General features: G+C 50.7%; 1 protein-coding gene across 2 annotated transcripts; it reads left to right on the top strand.

Moving 5' to 3' along the window:
* Nucleotides 1–963: 963 nt before the first annotated feature.
* On the top strand, nucleotides 964–6,833 carry LOC128341831 (uncharacterized). Of its 2 annotated transcripts, none has more exons than XM_053288412.1 (2): nucleotides 964–1,426; nucleotides 4,936–6,833. In XM_053288412.1, the coding sequence occupies exons 1-2, from the start codon at nucleotides 1,057–1,059 to the stop codon at nucleotides 5,535–5,537; spliced, it is 972 nt and encodes a 323-aa protein (XP_053144387.1). In that variant the 5' UTR covers nucleotides 964–1,056; the 3' UTR covers nucleotides 5,538–6,833. The 2 variants fall into 2 exon arrangements, with proteins under 2 accessions (XP_053144387.1, XP_053144378.1); XM_053288403.1 differs by having other exon boundaries at nucleotides 3,920–6,833.
* The last annotated feature ends 5,246 nt before the right edge of the window (nucleotides 6,834–12,079 follow it).

Below are 12,079 nucleotides of genomic sequence, written 5' to 3'. Positions count from 1 at the left end.
GGCAGCGGAGATCGGCCGCGTGCGCAGGCCGATCACGTGACACCCCCCCCACCAGGAAGGAATCAACAGGTTCCAACAGGAAGGAATCAACGGCTTTCCCACACGTTGCAGCAGGAAGGGAGCAGCTGTGAACAACGGGAGACCGAGCAGACAAAGGCCTTTCTCAAAGGCCTAGGGTGATATACGGGGCTTGGGTCTTTATTTTATCTTCATTGCTTGGGGAAGGCGGAAGGGGGGCTTCTTTCAGGGAGTTCTGAGGGAGTTGATGTGGAAGGATTATTATGTTGGATTGATTGTTTGATTATTGGGGGGCTAACAGATGGTTAAGTTGTGGTGGGAGCATCAGGGGATTGTATTGTTTAATTGGGGAGCTGTGTGATAAGTACCTTGCAGAAGGACTGAAGCAGTAAATCTACGACATTCTAAGTCAGTCGAACAGTTGATATTAAATTTAATTTAAAAAACAAACAAACAAACAAAAAACTACTGTTCTGGGGGAGCTAGCATTGATTGTCCTCTTTGCTAAGCAGGGTCCCCCTGGTTTGTATTTGGATGGGTGACTACATGTGGGCACTCCGAGGCAAGGTTTTTCCCCTTTAATGGTCCTTCAGTTGGTGCTATATATGGGCTCCCATCAGGATAAAACAAAAATAAAATTAGAATAAAATAAAAGGATTGAGAGGGAGAGGCCTTAATAGCGTGTCTACTTTGGCCAGAGGGTGCTAGGTATCCTAGACCAGTGGAACATTTAGAAGAACTGGTATTGTGGTAGCAAGCAGGAATCGCCCCCTTGGCTAAGCAGGGTCTGCCCTGGTCTGGGATTTGAAGGGGCGACTACAAATCAGGGTTTTCCCTTTTAGGGTTGCAATATATCAGCTCTCAATTGCTTATTTAAGAATAAGCACTCATTTAATGATAATAAAATAATAAGCGCTTATTTAATTACAATAATAATAGCAAAAGTTACAGCGATCTCACCCCCCCCCCTTTTTGTGTGTGTGTGTGCTGGGCATCAGTGCCAGCCTCTTTAAGGGATTCGGCAAGGCCTGCTAAGTCATGCCAACAAGGAAAGGGCCCGGCAAGGAGAAGGGAAAGGGAAAGGCCCCGGCCCCTAAGCGGCCTCCAGCACGGCCCAGGGAGCCCGACCCCTCCTCTGGATCAGAGGATGAAGGGCAGCTGATAATGGCGAGGATCTTGTCTCGCTTAGATGCGTTGGAGTCCAGGAAAAAAGCCAATCGAGGGGAGGGGTCCAAGGCGGTTGGAAAGCAGGGGGCAAAGAAAGCAGGGAACCAACCTAATAAGCAGCTGCAACTTTTACAGTCCATTGAGGCGAGGCTGGACGCGCTGGAGAGTGGTGAAGGGGAGGCAACTGGATCAACAGAGAATGCCAGCCGGAACACCTTGGATGCAGATGTTGGGTCCTTTGGTGAGTCCGATTGGGGATGGGGCTATCCACCTTGGGCTGGGCACCTGGCAAGCGTGTGGGGGGGGATGCCGGCATGGCCCGTAGGGCTAGGTTACTCAGCACCCCCAGTTTCAGGGACAGCGGTGGTGCCGGAGAAGAAGGCAGAACCAGAACCACCTGCACGACAGTATCAGCTCACACCCTGGGAGCAGAGGTGGCAGAGCGGTAAGGCGGCCAGTGCAGACCCAGGGCAGGTATCTGAGGGCAAGGAAACAGCAGCCACGAATGATAAGATTGAGCATTACCCACAGGGGGAGGTGTCCCTGCCCCTGGGCGATCACTTGTTGCTCGCCACCAAAGAAAAGATATGGAGGAACGAATATGTCGATATGTTCTCATTACTGTTTCGAGAAACAGAACCCAGAGAGGGGGAGAAGGGGGATCGGAGGGACAGAGAAAGAATCAGATACAAAACAGTTGATCGTAACTGGTCTAACTGGCTGGCCGGTTACATGGTGTACATGGGGGTGGTGCTGCAGAAACAGCCAGCACGGGGAGCATCCATGGTGAAATATTTGGACATAATATATCACGCTTTCTCGGAGTATAGTGGGCCCGCTTGGGCTCGCTACGACGAGGCCTTTAGACGACACTCAGCCATGAACCCAGAGCTCCCATGGGATTGTCAGCACCAACAACTCTGGATGAGGATCATGGGCCCCAACCGGCCCGGGGGTGGGGAATTCTCTGACAGTGGACACTTCATAGTGAAATCTGCTGCCACACCCACCAGGGGCCAGATGCCAGGTGCAGCGGGCCAGTTTCGTCAGCCTTGCTGGGAATTTGCATCAACAGGGACTTGCTCGCGCCGCCCGTGTCGTTTTCGGCACGCATGCACTATCTGCGGAGGCACTCACTCATCTAACTTCTGTCCAAAGGGCCGCTGGCCCCGGCCCGCCCCCAAAGATGGGCCTGCCGCCAGGAAAGGTGGTAGTCCCGCTCCGGCAAAAGGGACCTAGCCCCATAAAGCTGGGTCCGCTGTTGCAGCTGTTGCAACAATACCCAGTAGTACAGGATAGGGCCTATCTGGGGGAAGGGTTTCAAAGGGGTTTTCGGATACCTTATCAGGGTCCAAGGGTTAGTTCCTGGGCAAAAAATTTGCGTTCAGTTAAAGGATTGGAGCAGGTTGTGAGGGCAAAAATTGATAAAGAAGTACAGGAAGGGCGGGTGCTGGGCCCCTTTCCTCACCCGCCCTTACCCAGCTTTAGGGTTTCCCCTCTGGGGGTGGTGCCTAAGAAGGCAAAAGGGGAATACCGTTTGATCCATCACCTTTCCTTCCCTGCTGGCGGATCAGTTAATGATGCCATACCTCACCAGCTGTGTTCTGTTAAGTACACGACTTTTGAGGCGGCAGTGGAGATGGTTCGAGAGCAGGGGAAGGGCGCGTTGATGGGGAAGTGTGATATCAAGTCAGCCTTCCGGCTCCTTCCAGTCCATCCAGATGACTTTGACCTCCTGGGTTTTTCTTTTGAGGGCAGCTACTATATTGACAGGGCCCTGCCCATGGGCTGTTCCATCTCTTGTTCTGCCTTTGAGCGTTTCAGTTCCTTTTTGGAATGGGCAGTCCGGGAGAGGGCAGGGCTTACCTCGGTAGTGCATTACCTAGATGACTTTCTTTTTTGTTGCCCTGGGCCTCTATCAACCTGCAAATATCTAATGGATACGTTTCATGAGCTGGCAAAGGAACTGGGCGTGCCATTGGCGCCGGAAAAAACTGAGGGTCCAACCACTCGGCTGGCCTTCCTTGGAATCGAAATAGATACAGTGGCTCAGTGCTGCCGCTTGCCACCAGAGAAGGTCCTTGCTCTCGAACAGCGCCTGAGGCAGCTGCTTGACGCCAGGAAGGTCACCTTGAGGGACTTACAGGTTATAGTGGGACACTTGAACTTCGCGTGCAGGGTGATTGCACCCGGCCGCGCCTTCCTTCGGAGGCTCTGTGATGCCACTAAGGGGCTTCGGGCCCCGCATCACCGGGTGCGGGTAACACACGAGCTTAGGGAGGACGCCAGGATGTGGGTGGAGTTCTTAAGGGATTTCAATGGCATCTCCCTGTGGCGGTCCAAATTCCTGCTAGAAGCAGAACTCCAAATCCAGTCCGATGCAGCAGGGGGGCACGGTTTTGGGCTTTTCTTCCGGGGGCGGTGGTGCGCATCCAGGTGGCCCCCAGCCTGGATAGAAATGGGAGTGACAAGGGATATGACATTCCTTGAGTTCTTCCCAATAGTGGTTGCGGTGCACATCTGGGCTAGGGATTTTGAAGATAGGGCTGTCCAGTTCTGGTGTGATAACATGGCCACAGTGCAGGTGATCAACTCGGGGACTTCCAGGAGTCCTCGGGTGATGCGCTTGGTTCGCTGCTTCACGCTGCAATGCCTGCGCCACAACATTCTTTTCGCCGCACGGCACGTGCCGGGGCTGGATAACAGCATTGCGGATGCGCTCTCTCGGATGCAGGAGGAGCGCTTCCGAACTCTCGCCCCAGCAGCCAGGGAGCTTCCCGAAGTTTTTCCACCCCATCTATGGAACCTTGGATTCTAGAGGCAGAGGAGGCCATTCGCCTATCCCTAGCACCTAGCACAAGAGCGCGCTATGCGTCAGCTGTCCGTGAGTTTCATGCATTTAGAGTTGACACAGGGCTGAAGGACCTATGGCCCATCCCGGTTGAGCACATAATGCGCTATAGCACACATTTACATGGGAAGGGCTTGGCCGTGGGGTCCATTGGGGGTAGGTTGGCAGCACTGGCTTTCCAGGCAAAAATGAAGGGGTTTGTGGACAACACGGCTGACTTCCGGGTGCGCAGGATGCTCGAGGGATGGGCGCGAGAACACCCCTCTCAACCAGATACAAGGGTCCCTCTGGCACCAACAACACTGCAACAGGTGCTCCCATTTTTTAACGATATTTGTTTTTCCAACTTCGAGGTACGGTTGCTCAGGGCTTCCTGCCTTGTGGCCTTCTTTGGTGCGTTGCGAATCAGTGAGCTGGTCGCCTCTTCCAGGTCTGATACATCAGCGCGGGCCCTGCAGTGTGGGGATGCCCGGGTGGGGAGGGATAAGGTGGTGTTGCGCCTGAGGTGGTCTAAAACCGACCAGAAGGGCAAGGGAGCCACTATCACCCTGGCAGAGGGGACTGATAAGAGCCTGTGCCCAGTGAGGGCCATGAGGGATTACATGGCCTTGCGTGGGGAGGGAGAAGGCCAGTTGTTCCGTCATGCGGACGGTACACCCTTGACGCGATTCCAGTTCTGGGCCCTGGTTAAAGAGGCTTTGAGGAGAGCAGGCCTGGACCCGCGGGTTTATGGGACCCACTCCTTTCGGATAGGGGCAGCATCTTCGGCGGCGGCGGTGGGGCTGCCGGAAAACCGGATCCAGGACCTGGGGAGGTGGCGTTCATCCGCATGTCGCCGCTACATACGCCCACTGCCAAAGTGACGGCCCACGGAAGTAACATCCAATTTTGTCTTACAGACGGTCAAGCGCTTCCCTTCCCTTTGCGGATACTCATCTACGGGCACAGCTATGTGTTCTGGGCTGGTCGGCGAGCTCGGCAGACCAGCTTGGGTACCCAGTTGGGCCTGGCAGGAGCGGCCGAAGTGGAGTGGATGGGGCGCCGAGGAATGCTGTGGAACCTTTTCCTTCCACTTCTAGATGAGTACATCGCAGCAAAGGGGGCACCGCACATCTTGGTTGTACACCTGGGAGGCAACGACTTGGGTTTGTTGCAAGGCAGGGCCCTGAGCCTGCAGGCAATCAGGGATTTTCAGGACCTGGCGGCCCGGTGGCCTGAGATGCGGTTGGTCTGGTCTAACCTACTCCCACGGACATGCTGGAGGGGCCAAGGGGGCCCCCTGTGCTTCAATAGGGCACGTAAAAAAGTCAATAAGGCAGTTGGAAGATCTATCACCGCCTTAGGGGGGGCAGTAATACAGCACCCTGACATACGAGTACAGGATGCGGCCCTGTATAGAGGGGATGGAGTGCATCTCTCTGACCAGGGGAATGAGGTGTTCCTCCGGGACTTGCAACGTGGTCTCCAAGAGGTGATAGCGGGGTGGGGGAAGCGGGGCTAAACAGAGGTTTGCCCCACTTCTGTGGCAGGAGAGTGCGGGTGTTGGGTAGGCAGATTCAGGGATCGGTGCTTGGCTGGAGGGCCAGTTGGGTGAGGGGGGGTCAAGGAACAGCCTTTCAGGGCTTTGACGGCCCGTAAGGTTGGGAATGGCCCCCACTCGGGGGGTGGGCGCGACTCACCGGCTCAGAGCTTTGACGGCTTGGGTTGAGGGTGTGTCGGACCACCCCCCCCTCGGCGGGGTGGAGCCCCGCGGTGAGAGGAGGCCAGGACTTAGAGCCTGGCCAAATCAGGACCCGGCCCTTCGCCCTGGCGTGGGGTGCTCTTCACTAGGAAGGGCCACCACGCGAGACTAGTACCCGCACTCTAGTGTATTGGGACCTCGTTGCAAGTGTCGCTACCTCTGTACAATAATAAAAGTGGCCCTTATTTACTCCAACTAAGAGTGTCCTGTCTTCATTGGGGGGCCTGGGGGTGCAATGCCGCTTCTCGCCTCCGTGCCCGAGCGGGTGAGGCGGGAGGCGGGGTTGTGCACCCGGCACCAGGAAGCAGACGCGGAAGCGCCATCTTGGCCCCCTCCACGTGACCAGGGATAGCCCAGTCAGGAGAGGGGGCCGGGGGGAAAACAGCATAGCCCGGCAGCCATCCCACGAGCAGTCTCTCTGCTGCCGGGCACCCACCCACCCTCCCGGTACTCAGTGAGGGATAGCCGGTCGCCTACGGGGGCCAAGTAGGAATTTTTTGGGTCGTGCCAGATTGGCTGGGGGCACGGCCTTTTTTCGCCTACTTCTCACTGAGGCTTAGGAGCTGTGCCAGGGGTAGCCATCGTTACCTATGGGCGCTGGGTGGCAGGTAGGCATTGAGAATTGATCGGTCACTTGGCAGGAGAGTGCGGGTGTTGGGTAGGCAGATTCAGGGATCGGTGCTTGGCTGGAGGGCCAGTTGGGTGAGGGGGGGTCAAGGAACAGCCTTTCAGGGCTTTGACGGCCCGTAAGGTTGGGAATGGCCCCCACTCGGGGGGTGGGCGCGACTCACCGGCTCAGAGCTTTGACGGCTTGGGTTGAGGGTGTGTCGGACCACCCCCCCCTCGGCGGGGTGGAGCCCCGCGGTGAGAGGAGGCCAGGACTTAGAGCCTGGCCAAATCAGGACCCGGCCCTTCGCCCTGGCGTGGGGTGCTCTTCACTAGGAAGGGCCACCACGCGAGACTAGTACCCGCACTCTAGTGTATTGGGACCTCGTTGCAAGTGTCGCTACCTCTGTACAATAATAAAAGTGGCCCTTATTTACTCCAACTAAGAGTGTCCTGTCTTCATTGGGGGGCCTGGGGGTGCAATGTAATGTTATTTATCAGGCCTGTGCAAAACTGGATGGGTAAAATTGGACCTGGCCAATTTTACCAATATCAGAGGGGTTCAGAGAGAGTCCAAACCCGAACTTGCCCAGCCCAATTTGGATCAAACTTCTCCAATTCCCTTTATTTAAAACAAACAAACAAACAAACAAACAAACAAACAGAGCCTTCCAGAGCTCCAAATGGCAGCAAGAGTCTGCTTTTTAAAAAAAAAAAAAAGCAATCACAACTGGAGAGGAGAAAACACCCATCTTCTGCCCTCTCTCTGCCCACTGCCTGCTAGACCAGGCATATCTCTTTTTAAAAAAAGGTTTAAACAATGTTTTTAGCCCATTTTTCACTCACAAGCAGCTGATTTCCAGGTTTCTTCTGTGATTCTCTGGTGTTACATCACTTCCCCTTAGATTCTCTAGTTGCATCACTTCCCCTGCAACTCTCTGGTGTTAGCTAACCTTATTCTGGGTTCACAGTGAGTATCCATGGTTACTTTAAAAATGTTTTAGAGTTTGTTAGACCCCAACCCCGATCTGACAATGATCCCGACTCTGATCCCATTCCCGACCCCAACATATAGAAGAGTCCAAAAAACCTTGGACCAACATTTGCAGGACCCAATCCCAACTTTTGTGTTCACACACAAGCCTTACATTTATGTTATGTTATGTGATGAAGGATATAATCCTATGAACATTTATGTGGGTAGTAAGTTTCATTGAATGCAGTCCCAATTTGGGTATGTACATGGGAAACAAACTTCCACCTGTGTATCTCTAGCTACATGAGGAATCACACCCACAAATGAGTGAAGTGCATGCAGCGTACAGCTTTGGTCACCATATCTTAAGAAGGACATTGTAGAACTGGGATAGGTGCAGAAGAGGTCAACCAAGATGATCAGGGGCCTGGAGCACCTTAAGGCTCTTTAGTTTAGAAAAGAGGTGACTAAGTAGAGACATGATCGAGGTGTATAAAATTGTGCATGGATTGGAGAGAGTGGGCAGAGAGAAATGTTTCTCCCTGTCTCACAATACTAGAACCAGGAGTCACCCCATGAAACTGAGGGTCGGGAAAATTTAGGACCACCAAGAGGAAGTACTTTTCCACATTGTGCACAATTAATCTATGGAATTCTTTGCCATGGGATGTGGGGATGGTCACTAGCTTGGATGGCTTTAAAGGTGGCTTAGACAAATTCATGGAAGACAGGTAATGGCTACTAGTTTGGTGGCTGTGAGCCACCTCCAGCCTCAGAGGCATGATGCTTCTCAATACCAGTTGTAGGGGAACAACAGCAGGAGAGTGGGCATGCACCTACCTCTTGCCTGTGGGCTCACCACAGAGGCATCTGGTGGGCCACTGTGTGAAACACGATGTTGGACTAGATAGGCCCTGGGCCTGATCCAGGAGGGCTATTCTTATGTTCAGTTTCTCAGCTGTGGCCAACATCTGGGGCTGTGTAGCAGGGAGTCTTTTTAGAGGAAGCTGGAATACTGCTGACCAATTTCTTGCAGGGGGACTGAATTCATTCCTCCTCATTCCTCTCTCCCAGGCTAATTGGCACAGTTCTCTCTTCCTTGTTGTGCACTGTTGAATTATATCCATTGTTGTACAATGCTGGATAATGGCCAATGGCACTTTTTTTTTTTAAATACTTGCAGAGCTTTGAGCTGAAGTCCTCTGCAGACTTGTTTAGGAATAAGGTTCAGTTGAACTGAATGGGACCAATTTCTAGTATACAATACATACTTAACATTGGGCAATACAAGCGAGTTTAAAGCTGAGTTTCAAAATCTTTTCCAATATCTGCCTACATTTTTAGGAGATTTCATGTCTGTTATCTCACAGTCCTTATATTTATCATCTGGATCAGTAATTACATTTTGTAAGAAGTTTATTAGATTTGTTAGACTTGACCTGAAAGCACATGTTGCATATCAGCTGTTGAATACTTTCTGCAATATTGCCAATCTTTCCTACATTGACTCTTTTATTGCATTCCATTTTGTTTCTTAATGGTTGGTAGAACCTGATATTAGAAAAGGAGATGTTTGAGTGCAGTGTGTAAAGCAGCTGAGACTTCAGTGACTGTGCCAAAAAGAGGAAAATGATGGTGAATTTAGGAATGGTATTACCACTGAGTGCAAGTAGGCACCTGATAATGGCAGAAGTTTGCAGTGGGTAAGGGTGAGCAATCCTCATCAACACACAAAACTGCCATGGTCCAGGATTCATTGACAGCAGTTAAGAATGAACAGGAGAATCTAAGTGAACTCAACACAGGCTATCTAAGGGCATGGGGTGGTTGAAGAAGGCTTCAGCGGGGCCTGACACAGACAGAACACACTGGATAAATAGGATGTACCATTCCCAGAGAGTAGCACTGTGTGGTACAGAGTAACAGAGTGTTGCACTGACAGTTCTTTCTAAACCACATTTTGGTCATAGGTCCTGAACAAAACATTAAAGATGCAAATAAACTATAACAATTTCAGATCAAACAAAATTACAGTTAACATTAAGGAACAGCAATATCAATTTTTTAAAAGCTAGTGCACCAAGGCTATTCTGAAATTTGGTTGTAGTACCAAGATGTGGACATTCAGACTTCAACCAGTCTTCTAATTTTTTGGGGGGGCAGGGGTGTTCATTAAAAGAATGACCTTTCAATATGTAACACATTGAGGCGATTCTCACAATGAAAGAAACTGGGCTAAAGGAGCCCAGCCCGGTTTCCCCTCATTGTGAGAACCACTGGGCTCATGGGCGAGCCCTGTGGTTCAATGGATGCTACCCAGTCTACAAGTCTCTACCCTAAAACGAGGTTAGTGGAGTGAGCGCTCCACTAACCACATTTTAATGATCATGTGCCGAGGTGCTACAGCTCCACGTCACGGCAACACACAAGTAGACTTCCAACAGGGAGGCTACAACAAGCCTCCCGGCCTCGGGGGTCTCCCCAGGATGCCTTGTGTCCTCACATGGGGCATCCTGGGACTTCCCGGAGCTGGGCGGCCCCCAAACCCCACCACCCCTGCCAGCTCTGTGATGGAGCCAATAGTCATGTGGGCAGCTGATCTGGCTGCTCAGGGCTAGTCTAGGGATCGTCTGCAGAGAGAGTGGGCTAAGCCCACTCTCCCTGCAGAACCCGGTAAGGCTCTACACACAGATCATCTGCAGAGCCTTGGATCGTGTGTAGAGCCTCATTGCTTTTTCTAGACAGTGACATCAATTGACATTACTTCTGAGAAAAACTGCACAGAATTGGCTGTTCTTTAGCTCTGGGAAGGAAGCCCTGCCTGGCTTGCTTCTCTCTCCTCCACCTCAGATCCCCTCCCTCTTTCTCCTTCCCCAACCTGAGGCAATGAGGTAGTTTAGGTTTAGGGCTAGCAGACAAGACCTACATTACACCTTTCTTTCACTGGAACCTTTTTAAAGTGTTGGTTCTCTTTATTTAGCAGGGGAGAGCAACTAGCCCTATCCATCCCCAGCACAGCATCCCTCCAGTGGTGGTTGCTGGTGTATATCTTTTATTTCTTTTTTCAGATTGTGAGCCCTTTGGGTAAAGGGAGCCATTTTATTCATTCATTCATTTATATCTATGTAAACCACTTCGGGAACTTGTATTGAAAAGCAGTATATAAATATTCATTATATTCATATTCGTATTCCTGTCATGAAACTCAAAGTAGAGTACACGGCAGTGTTCCCTCTTACAGGGATTCCCAGATGTTGTTGACTACAACTTTCATAATTCCCAGCCAAAGGCCACTGCAGCTGGGGATGCTGGGAGTTGTAATGAACAACATCTCAAAATCCCTGTTAGAGGGAACAGTGGTACATGGGGTTCCTTGCTGGTCTCTCATTCCATACTCTTACAAGACCTAAACCAGCTTAGCTGCAGCAAGGTAGCTGCGTCATGTGCTTCAGACGATTGCCTTGAATGCAGGCAAATGCTTTCCTGCTCCTTATGTGAATGTCCATCTGCCCTCTCATTGCATCATTCTTTGGGATCATCTTTACATGGAGAGAGATAGTTGGAAGGATAGTTTTTTTTGTTGTTTTGTTTTTGCTGCCGGGTGAGGCGGGGAGTGGGGGGAGTCTTAGACCTTTGAGCCTGTCAGCCAGACAGCCAGCAGAAGTTTGCTTTAGGTGAAATTCAGTGGTAGCTCAACCCCAGAGCTATTGCACTGGGTGTGTTGAATTTTCTCCATTGTGGCCAGATAGAGAAGCTGTGTTTCTGCCTGCTCAGCCATGATCTCATTTTGTGAAACCATCTGCCAAGTCACAACCTGTTGCAAAATGAGAAGAATGTCCTGGAAAATGCCTCTAGGAGGAATTAGGAAGGAAGAAAGGACTGACTTAGTGCACTAATAATACTGACATCCTGACTAAATTTACTCAAGGGAGTTCCATTGAAATTAATTAGTCCCATGCCTAACTTGTCTTTTTAATTTCAATGGGACTTCCTTGAATAAATTTAGTCAGAATGTCAGCCAAGGCCTATTGATGTGCTAACTAATAATGATGTTTTCTATTTCTGAAACCCTTAGCACTAGAAGAGTCCACTGAGGTAAGTATAAAGAAAATAATAATTGAATAAATGGTTACATAACAGTAGTGTCCGTGATCCCTTTTAAAGACTCCTTGGCGGTTGAATGAGGATATAAATTGGTACACTGGTATTCACTGGATACCCATATACATTTGTGGATGATATAAATAGAGTTCTGCTAGAACGAGAGTTGTCATGGCTCCATACCCTGAGAGTAGAACGAGGATGTAAATTGATACATTGTTTCCAGTTGAATAGTTACGGGTATACATGTAAATTGGTGTAAACAGGTATACATGTAAATTGGGCAGGTTATGGTGTGGAGACTGCTTTGGTCAGCCTGATGGATGATCTCCAAAGGGCAATTGACAGAGGGAGTGTGACTTTGTTGATCCTTTTGGAACTCTCAGTGGCTTTCAACACCATCAACCATAACATCCTTCTGGATCGCCTGTGGGGTGTAAGGGGCATTGTTTTGCTGTGGTTCCACTCATACCTCTCAGGCAGATTTCAGAAGGTGTTACTTGGAGACTGCTGCTCTACAAGGAAGAGGTTTTGTATGGTGTCCCTCAGGGCTCCATCTTGTCTCCAATAATTTTTAACATCTGCATGAAACCGCTGGGGGAAATCACTAGGGGATTTG

The sequence above is a fragment of the Hemicordylus capensis genome, chromosome 1, assembly GCF_027244095.1.
Source record: "Hemicordylus capensis ecotype Gifberg chromosome 1, rHemCap1.1.pri, whole genome shotgun sequence".
In the NCBI taxonomy this organism is placed as follows: domain Eukaryota; kingdom Metazoa; phylum Chordata; class Lepidosauria; order Squamata; family Cordylidae; genus Hemicordylus; species Hemicordylus capensis.
Note: the sequence above shows the minus strand (reverse complement) of the source record. Positions and strands in the feature narration are given on the sequence as shown.